The sequence below is a fragment of the Dipodomys ordii genome, unplaced genomic scaffold (assembly GCF_000151885.1).
Source record: "Dipodomys ordii isolate 6190 unplaced genomic scaffold, Dord_2.0 Scaffold9, whole genome shotgun sequence".
Lineage (NCBI taxonomy): Eukaryota > Metazoa > Chordata > Mammalia > Rodentia > Heteromyidae > Dipodomys > Dipodomys ordii.
The window spans coordinates 13,235,603-13,251,384 of record NW_012267225.1 but is presented as its reverse complement, the minus strand read 5'-3'; the positions used below and the strand labels follow the sequence as shown (position 1 = coordinate 13,251,384).

The 15,782-nt window shown below is 38.2% G+C and overlaps 1 protein-coding gene across 1 annotated transcript in view; it reads right to left on the bottom strand.

Annotated features, from left to right (window-relative positions):
• Spidr (scaffolding protein involved in DNA repair) overlaps positions 1 to 15,782 on the bottom strand; it is a 329,743-nt gene that overhangs the window by 179,767 nt on the left and 134,194 nt on the right. The window contains exon 8 of the mRNA XM_013009242.1: positions 14,424 to 14,643. Within this exon, the coding sequence (XP_012864696.1) occupies positions 14,424 to 14,643 (220 nt within the window). The remainder of the gene's footprint in view (positions 1 to 14,423; positions 14,644 to 15,782) is intronic.

Genomic DNA, 15,782 nt, shown 5'->3' with positions numbered 1-15,782 from the left:
ACTATGGCCAAAAAGCAAAAAACAAACAGTTCAACTCCTTTATTTGCTTTCCCAATCTTTACTTTTGTGATAAAGAATACAAAAGAGCCAATCAGAAGGCTGCAATAGAAAGAAGCATTCCATTCATTCAATAATGTTTAATAGTTAACCACAGTTTATTATTTTAACCATAAAGTTATTTACTAGGCTCCAAAGCTGGATGAAAACTGCCTCCTGTATTGTTGTATTAGAATTATTTACTTTGAGACCAGGGGTATATGGCTTCTCTAAAGTAAAATAAAAACCAACAACAAAAAAAAAACCCCCGAACTTGCTCTGGATAGAATAAGTACAGTATCCTCTTACGTTAATATATTGCACTCTGGTATCATGTTATAATTCTCTGAAACTGTGACTTTTAAGTAACAATTTCCTTTTTCGGAGCTCTTAAAAGTTATTATGCTTTAATATTGTGTTAAAGAAAACTATGTAGAAACTATCAGTTCACAAAGGTCTGTTGATTCACTATCATCTATTCTTGATCACTTTGTGAAGAGGCATAACAGATAGTATATTTCATGTTACAAAGGCAGAGTGTAAGGTTTAGAGCAATAACCTTAAATATGGTTCTGGGCCCTAAGCTGTACTGCTCAGTTTTCCCATCCAGATTCCTCTAGCCTAAGAAATTTACATTTTACTAGGCACTAGCCCCCCAACCCAATCAACACTTGGTTAGAAGGCAGTCCCCAACAATCCCCCGAGGGCAGCCACATTATAAAAGGCCACAGTAGTGTCTACTATGTCAGAAATCAGCTCTCCATTTTGGCTTGTGGCCACAATTGGCCTGAACTGTTGACAGCCCATGATCCTGCCTCTCCTTAGACAGTGAAGGTGTGAGGTTTTTAACTTTTTTTTTAAAGTTTATTGTAAAGGTGATATACAGAGAGATACATAAGTCAGGTATTGAATACATTTCTTTTTGAACAGTGGAAGGTTGGTTTTAGGTCAATCCCATAGCAACACTTGTAGGTGAATGTTTATAGCCAGCTACTGTTTTTTGTTAAACCCAAGAAGGCCTGAATGCATATTGTTTGCTACTTTTCATTGTAGAGGCTGAGAAAAGCACAGATGCTTAGGTTAATTGGAATAGAAAATGGGGAAGAAAAAAATAAAAACCCAAAGTGCTATTGTGAAGTTAAAGGAGAGTCATGAACCTGGTATCATACTTAACACATAGTGAACATTTATGTAAAAGTAATTTTAACTCTTACTATTTGTAACCCTACTGATTAGTTTGCTGGGGTGTCACTGGAGTTGTGCAGGCTTGTAAACTTATAGATTTGGGCCTCAACAGGGAATGTGACCTTAATAGAATACCTATTCTTAATATGAGAACTATTTTTTTCATACTGTTTAAATTGCTTTTTTCTACAGATACGCATCCACATCTGCATAATTACAAATTCTGCTTAGATAACTAATTTATGAAATGTAACAACCTACTAAACAAGTAGCCAGGAGTAGTTTTTACTGTTTTTATATACATTAAACACACCTCACAGAAATTTTACCATATAAACCATTTTATGTTGATAATTTAGAGACATTGAGTATACACATCATATTGTGTAACATCACTGCTGCTATGCTTTGGATATGGTGTAGAAGTGTCCCTGCCCCACCAAAACTATGTGTTCATGTGTTTGTGGAATCTGTAAGAACTGTGCCTGGTAGGGAGTAAGTCAGTTCAGGGCACCACCCTCCTAACTGATGAGTTCTGGTCTTGTGCACAGAATTAGCTCTCTGTGGAGCAAGTTGCTATAAAGAACATGATTGGTCCCATCCCAGACTCTGATTTCTCCTCTCCCATGCGGTTCTCTCTCTCACTGGTATAGATGCTTTTATCGTCATGCCAACTAGACATGGGAGCACGATCATGGCTGAACAACAGCTGGCACCAAGCTCTTGCACTTTTGGAACTTGAGTTTTACTTGACAAATTACCTCACCTTAAGTTTTGTTGGAAACCACACTACCATAATGATCACTTCTAGAACTGTTTCATCATCACAAACAGAAAGACTGCACCCATTAAACATTGATTCTCAATTCTCCTTGCACCACAGTAACACTTATTCTGCTGCCAATATGAATTTACTATTCTAGGTAACTCATATAAGTGAAATTAAGTATTAAGTCCTTTTGCAACTCTTCTTTGTTTGGTGGGGGGTTTGAACTCAGGGTTTTCCATATGCCTGGAAGGCAATCTGTTGTGTAAACCATATATTTTTGCTTTGGTTATTTTTGAAATAAGATCTCTCTTTTGGGCCTGATTTACATGTTTCTCCATGGCTGGGATGATGGGCATGTATCACCATGCCCAGCTAATGACTGAGATGGGGTCTTGAAAACTTCCTGCATTGGGCTGGCCTTGTGCTGAGATCCTCATAATCTCAACCTCCTGAACAGCTGGGATTACAGGCAGGAGCCACCAGTGCCTGGTCTTTTGCAACTCCTAGTTCACTTAGCATGTTTTCAAGGTTCATCTGTGTTATTGTATATATCATAATTTCATTTGTAAGACTAAATAATTTATATATGCCACATTTTACTTATCCACTCATCAGATGGCTATTATAAATAATGCAATAAACACTAGTGCACACCTATTTACTTAAATCTCTCAGTAGTTTTAGATACATACCTAGGAGTGGAATTTTAAGATTATTCAGTAATTCTATGCTTAACTACTGAATGAACTAAATTGTTTTTATAGTGACTGTACCTTTTTGAATTCCCATCAGCAAAGATTTCCTTCCTTTCCTTTATAACAGTACTTTTCATACCACCCAAAGCTATTCTAATATACATGAATTTATACTCCACTGTGGGTTTTTGTGCTTTTTTGTTTTGCTTTGTTTTGTTTTTGGTGCAGATCCTGGGTTTGGATCTGCTCAGGGTTCGATGCTATCTCTGAACTTTTTTGTTCAAGGCGAGTGCTCTACAACTTGAGCTATAGCTCCACTTAGGGTTTTTTTTTTTTTTTGGTGGTTAATTAGAGATTATTAGAGTATTATGGGCTTTCCTGCTTGGGCTGGCTTGAATCATGATCCTCAGATCTCAGCTTCCTGAGTAGCTAGAATTACAGACATGAGCCACTGGTGCCCAGCTTCCACTAAAAGTTTTTATTTGCACTATTCTAATGACTATCAATGTTTATCATTTTTATATGCACACAGACACACAAACACAGACACAATAGAGTGTTATTCAGCCAGATTTAAAAAAATACGTTATTTGCAGAAACCTGGATGTAAATGGAGATCTGTGTTAACAAAAATTAGCCAAATTCAAATCCATATTGTATTTTCTCTAACAAAAAACCTAGAAGTGGGGGTGAAACAAAAAGGAGACTATTAGGAGAGGGGGATTGGAAGAGAATGAAGAGGAGAGTAAGGGAAGGGAAAAAGAGGTGATATAATCAGATGATGTTATATGCAGGTATGAAAAATGCCACAAATTCTTACTTTAAAAAAATAAAAGGAGTAGCTGGGCACCAGTGGCCATGCCTGTAACCCTAGCTATTTAAGAGGCTGAGATCTGATAATCACAGTTCAAAGCCTAGGCAAGAATTAATCACAGAAAAAGTAGCTCTGTGGCTCAAGTGGTAGAGTGCTAGCGGTGAGCAAAAGGAGCTCAGGGACAGTGCCTAGGCCCAGAATTCAAACTCCAGAACTGACGCGAAAAAAAGAAAAAAAAAAGACTTTATCTTACTGCCTTTGGCCATCTTGGTTTCTGATAAGAAAGCTAGATATATTACTAGAGATTCCTGGTACATGACAAGGCATCTCTTTCTTGCTGCTTTTAATACTCTGCTCTTGAGTTTAGGGACTTTCCTTATTCACTTTGCTTAGGGTTCGTTGGGTATCTTGAATCTATAAAGTCTTTTTTTGTTATTGTTGTTTACTGAATTTGAGAAGTTGTTAGCCATTATTTTTTAAAAGCATTTTCCTAGTGTTTCCTGTCTCTCTTCCTGGTACCACTACCATGGTAATTTTTTTGGTGGCATTTTTTTTTCTTCTTCACAAACTAGATGATTCCAATTTTTAAATTTTTTAAAAAAAATTCAAGTTCACTAGTTTTGCGTATACCTGCTCTAGAACTTCTCTACTAAAGGCTGTTTTTTTAATTAGGGGTTTCTTCTTTTCTTATTTGTTTACTTATTTATTTAGAGTGTCCCACTGAATCATCTGCTTTAGTCTCCTTAATGTCGTGATTACAAAGAAGCACAACTATGTCTATTTCCCAGTAATTTAAAAATGTTTTAGTTAATTTATTTTTCAATTCTAGAATTTCTCTTTGGTTTCAAAAGCTACTTCTAATTTTATTCATATATCATTTTCTTTATGGTTTCCTTTAACTTGCTGAAAATATATAGGGCAGTTGATTTCATATCTCTTGTAATTTCAATGTCTTGTCTTCCCATAAGTGTCTTATATCAAATTATATTTTTCTTGTCTTGGGCCTGAGCAAGTAATGAATGATGCCATGTACTAAAGTAGAGACACTTGGAATAGATTTGCAGGGCACATTCAATAGTACCTTTTTGGTAATAGCAATAGCTAGTCCAAAATAAACACAAGAGGTTGTGATGCCAAAGAAAAGGTTCTTTTAGCTGGCATGTATTTCGGTGTAACCTCCATGTGACAGATGGCAGAGGAGGGAGGTATAGTTTCTTTCCAAGCCTTATTGTTTCTGGATATACTGTGTGATTTTTTGCTGGAAACTAGCCATTTAATTACACTTTTGTAGTAATTCTCAAAATTGAATTCTTTCATTGCTTAGGGATTACTGAATTAGCAGTTTTTAAGTGGAGAGATAGTTACATCACTCTCTTGATTATTCTCTTTACTCACTGTCTTAGCTGTGAGTGATAAAGTATTAAGAGTGCTTTACTGCTTTCCTGAAAGCACAATGGCTCTGAGTTCAACTCCCAGTACAGCTACCAAAAAAAAAAAAAAAAAAAGGACTAGAGGCAGGCCAAGTAGTAGAGCACCAGCTGTGAACAAGAAAGCCAACCAAGAGCTCAAAGCACCAGGACAAACAAATAAATAAAATAATTCCAGAGAATGATCTATATCCACTGTGCTTAAGATTAGGAAGAACATGGTCATTTGTTACTAATGTCTTGTTTCTATTTTTCCCATTGTTTCTGCTTTCTTCTATTAGAAATGATAATATACACTGCAAATGAGAAACTTGAATAGTCATAGGAACCCTGCATGCAAAAGTATCATTTGCTTCACTTCCTCATGTAAGCACAAATGATTGTTTTCCTTCTCTCCTCCCTTCAGTTTTTCAGATTCTACAGGTTATTCTCACTTTTTTCTTTGTACTTCATTAGTTTTCTTTCCTACTCATTTCCCCTCAAGACACTCTAGTATCTTGGTGGGAAAAAGTTTTCTTCCTAGTTTGCATTTTCTTAATTTCAAAGACTCCCAGACAGAATATATAATTTAGGAACCAAGGCAACTATAACAAGACTATGACCTGTACCTCAGTACTTTAGTGCCTATCCATCACATGGGTTACATGGATTATATCAAAAACACAAACCAACTGGTAAGAATTTTCTCTTTTAGTATCACAGCCTCTTGTGTGATCTCAGTGCTCTAGCTCTTGCTAGTACCAAAAAAGTATCATTCAATGTACTCACAGTTCTGTCCCAAAGTCTGCATTTTAGTACAAGGCATCATCATTTACTTGTTTGAGCAAAAAACAGGTGATGGTTTGGACTAAGATGGTAAACAGTGAATTTGGAATGGATTCTGCAGATTGATACAATAACATTCATTGCTAGTATAGTTTGTGAAGGAAAGATAGGATATAAGACAACTTCATAACTAAGCATCTTAGATGACTTCACTCTGTCCTCCTTTACCCAGTCATCATCCACAGACTGTAACATATGAATCAGATTACATCCATCTTCTCATGAATACCCGCACTTGAGGGTACTCTTTAACACTCATACCTTGTAATTTTTACCTTGTCCACAACAGAGCACTCCATATACCTCTAAGTATGACTTATACTTGTATCATTCTGACTTTTTGGTCTTTAGTCATATTTCCTCCCCTGGTTCTTTCTAACTTAGCCCTTATAGCTCAATTATAGCATCACCAAATTCAAAAGGCTATACCTGACATTGGGACATTGTGACAGAGCACATGTGCACAGGTGCTTATACCCACCCCCAACTCAAACACATAACCACTTACCCCTACAGAGTTATGCTTACTGCCTCAGTGTTGTTACATCTATACAAATCTTATTACTATGCTAAACAGAAGACTTTTTGCTTTTTATATAAAGTTCATATTACCTTTCTTTCTCATCACATTTATAAACTCCCTAAAGGCAAAGACAATGTATTTGGATATTGCATTCCCATTTTCTAGTACAAGACATTGTAAACTCAGTAAATACTCAATAAATATTTTTAAATTAATGTGTATAGCAACAGTCTTATCACTCAAAAAGTGAGCATACCAGGGCTGACAAGGTCTTCAGGACTGAACATTCTATATTACTAATTGTCTACTACATGTCAAGCAATGAGAATAGATTAGTGAAAAAAATGATCTGATGTTTTAGATAAAGCAATAGAAAATGAACAAGATAGTTGTGACTATTGAGAAGGAAATAAGAAAATATTAATTTAAGTAATATAACTGCAAACAACATTTTTATTATATAAAACAGATATCTGAATTAGTAAGAGACCTTAAGATCCCAATAAACAGATGAGTAAATATTATGAAAAATCATTTGTAAAATACAGAAAAAGGATTCAATCTGACCAAGAGCAGGTACTCTGCTATGTTTATGACAACTTACTAACTTTCTAACGGTCAGAAGTTGCAGCAACAGCAACAAGATGTACATCCTTCAGCCTACTGAAACAGTCCCTAAAAATCTCACTTTGAAAAATCATCTGAAGTATGCACAAAACCACACATGTACTAATGTCTTTTATATGTACTACATGTGAAGGATTAAAGCAATTATATCATAATGTACACATCCATAAAAAACATTGAGTGTGGTACTACAGTGAAACTGGCAGACATAGAAACATATACAAACTCTGTAGGTTTCTGTGACAATTAAGTTTGAAATTCCACTCATATTCTTTGAATTTTTACTTCTAAAAATATCCTAAGAATATGATAAAAAGGGTGAATCAGGATATTTTATTCAAGAACTGTTTAAAGCAGCCCCAATAGGGAAATAACCTTAAAGGCCCCAAATAAAGACACTGGGTATGGTGGTGCATAGCTACAATTTCAGCTTCTTGAAAGGAAGAGACAAGAAGATGGTTTGAGGCCAACTCAGGCAAAAAGTTAGTGACATTTTTTGTCTTAAAAAGCAAGCTGGGTATGCAATCCACCTGCCTCAGGAGCTAGGTATACTACAAGTAAGGCAAACTGCAAGTTCAAGAGGAAGGTGGATTGCAAGTTCAAGGCTGGAGGAAAGTTAAGAGATCCTATCTGAAAAGCACATTTATTTAAAAAAAATACAAAAGAACTGAGGACAGGTTCAACTGGTAAGAGTGTTTATCAAAGTAATGGTAGGCTTTGAGTTCAATCCCTACTATTACAAAAATAAAGTCACTTAATATTCTACTATATGGATAGTTCATGATGTAAAGTCACTTATTTTTCATTTTTTAACTCTTTGTGATACTGGGGATTAAACTCAGGGCCTCATGTTTAGAAGAAAAGTGTTCTATGACTTAAGCTCTGCTACAGTCCTTTCATTTTAGCTTAAAAATATAGGGTGACAAACTTTTGCCAGGGCCAGCCTTACAAGGCAATGATTTTACTTCTATCTCCAAAGTAGCAGAGATTGTGGGTGTGCCCCACCACAGTTGGCTCCACGTGGTCATTTATGTGACTTTTCTATAGAAGTAGAGATTCATGATAATGGGATAATGGGGAAAGTCAGGCTTCACTTTCTTCCCTAATATCAGGGTTGTACTCTGAGGGGGAAACAACTTATCTGGCAAATTATTGGAGACACCAATAAGTACATCTGAATGAATGAATGAATGAATAGGTATAATGAGGGAGCTCTATTTGTCCTTTGATAAACTGTTAAATACTTGCCCCCCTCCTCTCTCTCTCTGTCTCTCTCTCTCTTTCTGTTAAATAGTGGTATGGCACTTATTATTCACTTTCATCAGTAAAATAAGCTCTAAACTTCTAGGACAGCTGTAGATACACAGCAGAGAAGGAGTCTACACAGGTCTGGAAGTTGTCCAGGCTGGGGGTAAGAAGAATCAGGCTATGTAGAGCCTGTGGGCCAGGACAGTCAGCATAGACAGCATATAGTCAAGATCCTCATAAGGAACTAGGAAGGGGAAAGGCTGAGGATGAGCTGATGGCCTCAGCTGGAAGGGGGTAAACTCTTGGTCTCTACACCTGTGCATTCCTCTTATAGCAGGAAAAGCCTCAGGTAAACACCAAGAGAAAAGGGACTGAGGCTACCTCTTGACTAGTTTATGGAGGCCTCTGTTTGGGGTAAGGAGTAAAGTAACCAGGCAGAGTGGGCCCAGGACAGTAAGGTTTGAACTGGCACTCCTCAGCACACATGTCCACATACCTAGGTCAACCATGCACAAGCATACATAAACCCACAGACCAGCAGATCTATATAAGCTTATAGAAACTCAAACATGAAAAGACTATATTGGCAATTTAAAGGAACAGACAGATGCTGAGGGACCAGGAGGTTGCAAACTTTGAGGGTGGTGTGTGCCCTTTATCAGGAGGTATACATGACAAAGCAGCACACGCTGAGGAACTGTGACTCCAAGAGGCCTCAGCACTAGTTGGGGAGGTCCTGTGGGGTGCTTGGAACACGCTGGGTTTGTTTTCATTTTTCATGTATCTGAGCTCTTTTGCTCAAGGCTAGTGTTCTACCACTTAAGCCACAGCTCCACTTTCAGCTTTTTGTGGTTAACTGGAGAAAATATTCTCTCAGACTTTCTTGCCTGGGCTGGCTTTGAACTGTGATCCTCAGATCTTAGCTTCCAGAGTAGCTACAACTACAGGCATGAGCTACCAGCACCTGGATATTTTCTTTCTTACTGGAGAAATAAAGCAAGCATTTCATCTTCCATTTCCAAAGACAATCCTGTGTGAAAAAGACCAGTCCAGTAAAGAATCTCTGGTCTACAGGGTATGGGGCCCACTAGCATGGTTATACAGGTAGCCTGATAAATTCATGCTGGGTGGGTATAAGGCTCCAGTGGGAGTCAGCCCTGGGACAGCATAAAGAATCTTCCTAGACTTCAGGGGGTCATCCCTGGGGCAACATAAGGAGTCTATCTAGACCTCAGGGGGTCATCCCTGGGGCAGCATACTGAGTTTACCTAGACCTCAGGGGCCAACATGGCCTAGAGCCAAAACTGATAGTTGAACTGATGGGCCAGCACTGGGTGGAGTAGAGACTGGAACCTGTCTAGCACAGGGCCTCAGGAAAGGCCAGTGGGCCAGGCCTGGCTATCCTAGGCCCAGAAGTGATGATAAAGATTGACTGGATTTCTTTGTACCCAGCTTGGTGACTGGAGCTGCCCTGGATCCTAAACTAAAATCTAGAACTGCATATTGTTTTATACTGCAACTAATTCAAGGCAAGGCATTTTACATCCATGTTCATTTTCAAACTGGTAGAGGCAAGGTAACATTACATCCAATAGGAATTCAATGAGAACTAGGCAGTACCTACAGCGTGCTCTCTCAGCTTCTTGAGGTAGCCAATCCTTGTACCTAAACTCATGTTTATTATTAAAAATACGAACATCTAATTTATTCTTAGGTCAAAAATAAAAAAGTTTTAGCCAAAAAACAATGGTTTACAAGAAAAAGACTAACCATTTCAAGAAATATTTTAGCTAGGGGCCAGTGGCTCATGCCTGTAATCCTAGCTACTCAGAAGGCTGAGATCTGAGGATCATGGTTCAAAGCCAGCCTAGGCAAAAAAGTCCTTGAGACTCTCTTATCTCCAATTAACTACCAGAAAACTGGAAGTAGCACTGTGGCCCAAGTGGTAGAGCACTAGCCTTGAGCTGAAGAGCTCAGGAACAGCGCCCAGGCCCAGAGTTCAAGAACCACGACTGACCAAAAAAAGAAAAAAGAAACTGGTGCCAGTGGCTTATACCTGTATCTTAGGTACTCAAGAGGCTGAGATGTAAGGATCCCAGTTTGAAGCTAGACCAGGCAGTAAAGGCTGTGAGGCCTACCTCCAATTAACTACCAGAAAGCCAGAAGTGGCACTGTAACTCAAAGTGGTATAGCTGGTGCTATATAAGAACTTGAGTGAAAGAACTTGAGTGAAAGTTTCACTTGAGTGAAAGAACTCACAGACAGCACCTAGGCCCTGAATTCAAGCTGAATAACTGACAAAAAAAAAAAAGATAAAATAAAAAAAATTGGCTTTAGTTCATTAAGTATAAGGTGCTTTTTTGTTTGTTTTGTTTTTTGTCAGTCACGGGGCTTGAACTCTGGGCCTGGGCACTGTCCCTCAGCTCTTCAGCTCAAGGCTAATGCTCTACCACTTGAGCCACAGTGCCCCTTCTGGGTTTCTGGTGGTTTATTAGAGATAAGAGTCTCACGGACTTTCTTGCTGGCTGACTTTGAACCATGATCCTCAGAGCTCAGCCTCCTAAGTAGCTAGGATTACAGGCATGAGCTACCAGTGCCCAGCTAGTATAAGGTATTTTGAAGTGGCATACATACTCATTTCTCTTATCATTTGGATAAAAATAGTGTTAGCTGAAAAATGGAAACGTTCAAGCTATTAATATATCTCTATCAGAATATTATTCATATATTCAGTTTTAACTTTTCATTCTTCCTAAAGTATATAAAATTAGTTTCTTTTTTTTGTCAGTCATGGGGCTTGAACTCTGGGCCTGGGCGCTGTTCCTCAGCTCTTCAGCTCAAGGTGAGCGCTCTACCACTTGAGCTACAGCGCCACTTCCGGTTTTCTGGTGGTTTATTGGAGATAGGAGTCTCACGGTCTTTCCTGCCCGGGCTGGCTTTGAACCGAGATCCTCAGATCTCAGCCTCCTGAGTAGCTAGGATTATAGGCGTGAGCCACCAGCGCCCGGCTAAAATTAGTTTCTTTGAGTCAATAAAGTACTTCATAGCAAAAAAGCTAACTACCTATATAACAATACAATAAAATTCAGGAAGCTGTTCAAAACCAGGTGGTCAAGGAATCGTCTCTGGACCACATAAATACCAGCTCACTTACCTCATTTGAACAGCACAGTACAAAGTGTTCACAATTAAGAAATCCGTAAGAGCAGAGCTGAGTTCCTCAAACTCATATATTGGAAGCCTTAACCCTAAGGCCTTTAAAGACTTAAGTTAAAATGAGGCATTTAGGGTGAGTCCCCATCCAATCTGACATCATTAAGAGGAGAATTTATGCCCTAATAAATATGGGGTACACACACCAGGAAAGATCATGAAAGAATATGCATCAATAAGACATTTCTCTAAACGTTATAGGAAACCAAACCTGCCAGCATCTCAGTCTCTAGAATTGGGAAAAATAAAAGTAGATAAGGTACTGTATATGATATTTTGTTATAGCAGCCTGAACAAATTAAGAAAGAAATGTATGCATCTCTAATGTATAGGTTATTACCACTAGTAAGATGATGAAGAATGATCAAGAATGAAGTGGTACTGCCTCCCTTTACCTTACAAAGGACTGCAAATATTGACTGTCAGGTACACTAATTTCTGAGATATGGCTATTTTTCTACAGATGAACATATGTATCTCTATCACTGAGTTAAATTACTACTCATTGCAGATATGTATAGTAACTTATTTAATCCATTACGTTGATGGCTATTTAGGCTATGCCTAAGTTTTAAGGGTTTCAAGTAAAACATTTTGAATCCAAGGACTTAGCATGCTAGACAAGTGCTCCACCACTTGATCCATGTCCCTAACCTTTTTGTTTTTACTTAGATATAGGATCTAACTTTGTCTCAAACTAACAATCCTTCTGCTTCCACCAACCAAAGATTCACAGAGATACCCAGTCTACAACAATGCTTTTAAGGAAAATTTCTGTATTAAAGAGTAGTTACACCAGGCACTGGTAGCTCACACCTGTAATCCTAGCTACTCAGGAGCCTGAGATCTGAGGATCATGGTTTGAAGCCAGCCCAGGCAAGAAAGTCTTCGAGACTCTTATCACCAATTAATCACCAGAAAACTAAGAGTCGAGCTGTGGCTCAAAGTGGTTAGCACTAGCCTTGAGCAAAAAAGGCTGCAGGACAGTGCCAGCCCCAGAGTTCAAGCCCCATGATTAACCAAAAAAAGAAAAAAAGAGTAATTATACTCATGTTTGGACACATTGCCAAACAAGTCACCAATTTCACCTCTAACAGTATTTGGAGCTGAGTAGTATTTGCCAAAATATCACTGATAGTTTGAAGAACAAACTTCTTTCGTGAGTTTTTTTTTTTTTTTTTTTTTGTAGGTCGTGGGGCTTGAACTCTGGGCTTGGGCGCTGTCCCTCAGCTCTTCAGCTCAAGGCAAGCGCTCTACCACTTGAGCTACAGCGCCACTTCCGGTTTTCTGGTGGTTTATTGGAGATAGGAGTCTCACGGTCTCTCCTGCCCGGGCTGGCTTTGAACCGCGATCCTCAGATCTCAGCCTCCTGAGTAGCTAGGATTACAGGCGTGAGCCACCAGCGCCTGGCTTCGTGAGTTTTTTATAGTTATTAACTATATTTTGTTTCTGGTGAGTACTTAAGAGTTAGGCCAAATGATTATAGAAAAATGTATGAAATTACATGTATATAAGATATTTTCATTTCTATAGACTTTCTAAAATTCCTAGGAATATTTTTGTTATTTTGTACCATCTATCTTGATTAGCTCAAGCATTCTAGTTTGTCTTCCTTGAGAGAAAAATTTTCATTTTATGGCATGGCATATAAAAACAGGAAGACTTCATCTATTACATCTAGAGAAAATACAGGAGTTCTTATCACTCTCATTTTTCAAGCTATACTCCAATTATAGAACAAAAAATACTCATGAAATAAAAACAGAAAACATTCAGAAAAAGGGAATGAAGTAAGGTATAACTTAGAAGGCAGCAAAGCAAGAGCCAGCATCCATAGGGGAATCTGTGTTTCTTACACAGGTACCACTTGATGACACCAAGTACTGATCAGTTTGTATGGACACTCTAAAAAGTTTCCTCATCTGAAAGGGCAGTTTAACTTTAAAGATCTATAAGCTAATTCCATATATGAGAATCTAAGAATTTTATAGATGAAAATTTTAACACTGTATTAATAAGGCATAGTGTGGTTCTATAATCCTTTAAGTCTTGTACTTGTGAAGCTGAAGTAGGAGGATTGAAAGTTATAGCCTGGGAGCTGTGCACCAGTGGCTCATACCTGTAATCCTAGCTACGCAGGAAGCTGCGATTTGAAGATACAGTTTGAAGCCAGCCGGGACAGAAAAGCCTCCATGAGACTCTTTTTCTTTTCCCCTTTTTTGAGACTCTTATCTCTAATTAACCACTCAAAAATTGGAAGCGGCACTGTGGCTCAATTGGTAGAGCACTAGCCTTAAGCACAAAGAGGCTCAGGGACAGCACCCAGGCCCTGAGTCAAGCCCCACAACCAACCAAAAACAAAAACAAAAAAAAAAGAAAAGCTATAGCCTGGATTATATAACAAGTGCCAGGCCAGTCTCAGCTATAGAGAGAGACTCTTGTGACAAAACAAAACAAAACAAAACCATGCCAGATAAAATTATCAATAAAACTAATAACTAAGTTTTAAAACAAGATTGCTTCAATTTTCTCTCAAAAGTAATGAGTTTCTTTTTTTCCTTAATACCAATAGCTCATAAAAAAGTAAATATGGTATCACTGAAAAAGTTCTGAACCGTAGTGTCCATTTATGCTCCTGCAGTTCAAAGGCTATTATGTTTTAATTCATGCATTTTTATCCTTTCCCCTTAAGTGACTTGCAAGGAAATATTAACTTAATACATAGTTCTCTATTGTCACTTAATACATCTTACTGAAACTATTTTTCTAAGAAGGATAAAAACAAAAACAGCTAGTTCTTATAACAACACACTACTTGGGCAAGAATCTTGTTGTAATTGTTTCCTATTTAATCACCCCAAATGATCAAAATTCTGCTGTCAGAGGTACAGCCATCAGAGACAATTCAGTGCTTCTGTTTACAAAACCCGTATCAAATCCTGGCTTTCCTCCCTGGCATTTATCTATAATAAAGTGACAAAAATGTTACTGATAAAAATGCTTTTCTTTTATGAGACAGCCTCATAGCTGGTGACTGCTGGTCTCAGTTCCTTGCACTCACCAGGGAGGGAAGATATGGATGATGTCCTTAGGGTGTCCTCGGAGGTGTCCTGCCATCTCCCGGGTGAAGAGAACCTTCAGGCAAGCTCCAGGCCTTGGGGTCCCACTGTGGGTAGGGCTGGTGGCTGGTGGGCCCACTAACTGCTCACACATGGCAACTTGCATGGTGCATTCCTCATGTAGCTCTAGAATCTTTACAATTAATACACCAGATTGTCCACCTAAAAGTTGAAGAATAAGAGTAAAAATAAAGTACATGGTTCATGCATGAATAGAGTGCCATTATAAAAAATAATCCACTCTGAGATGGTTTTCTGTACCTGGAGAAAGTATTCTACACATTTTGCAAAGTAAAAGACTCCTGTTCACTACAATATCATCAAAATGGCTATGTTATGTTGTCATATATAAATATTATATATATATATACATAAAATACAAAAGTATGGTAGACTTTTATCAGTCTTGTGCATATAGAAAACACAGCTTCATTACTTCAGAGTATTTTTTTTTCTTTTTGTGTGTTTTGGGGCTTGAACTTGGGGGGGTACTCTCCCTGGGCTTCTTTGTGCTCAAGGCTAGCACTTTATCACTTGAGCCACAGCTACATTTCTGGTTTTTGAGTGGTTAACTAGAGATAAGAGTTACATGGGGACTTTTCTGCCTGGGATTGCTTCCAACTGTGAACCTCAGATCTCAGCCTCCAAAGCAGCTAGGATTACAGGTATGAGCCACTGGTGCCTGGCCAGAGTGTTTTTATTCACAAATCTGAACCCCTTTGATGACCACAACAAAGGGAATACAGCTACTCTCTGGTTCTTTTTCACACTGCCCACTGCCCTTCTCATTGTCTGCTTTGATTCTAATGTCATGTATATTACTGGGTGGTTGCAAATGTTCTAATGAGCATCAAAGTTAAAATTTTAGGACTTATAAGGACTGCTGGGTGATAGGGCTCTGGATTTAAATGGATGGAATTTGACTTGGATTCAGGTAGTGACTGTTTTAGTAAAGCATTTCAAACACTCAATTTTTCTCAGATCTGAAATAAAGATCATGTTCTAGTTTATATTTGTGAGAATTAAAGGAGATACATGAAGTTCAGTGGTGTGATATAGCCCAAGTGGTCCTAGGTGTCATCTGGAGACTGTCACATGTACCAAGGAACCTAAACCAGGATATAAATTTGAATATGGCTGTAAGGGCAGAAAAAAAGGATCAGTATAAATGAGGAGGATGGAGTATTCACACCACACTGCAGTATTCAGCCCTTCTAGCAAATAGACAGATCTACAGTTATTAGCTGTGACATCTCAAAAACAAGGTAGAATAAATAAGATACACAGTTTATTATGCCTAT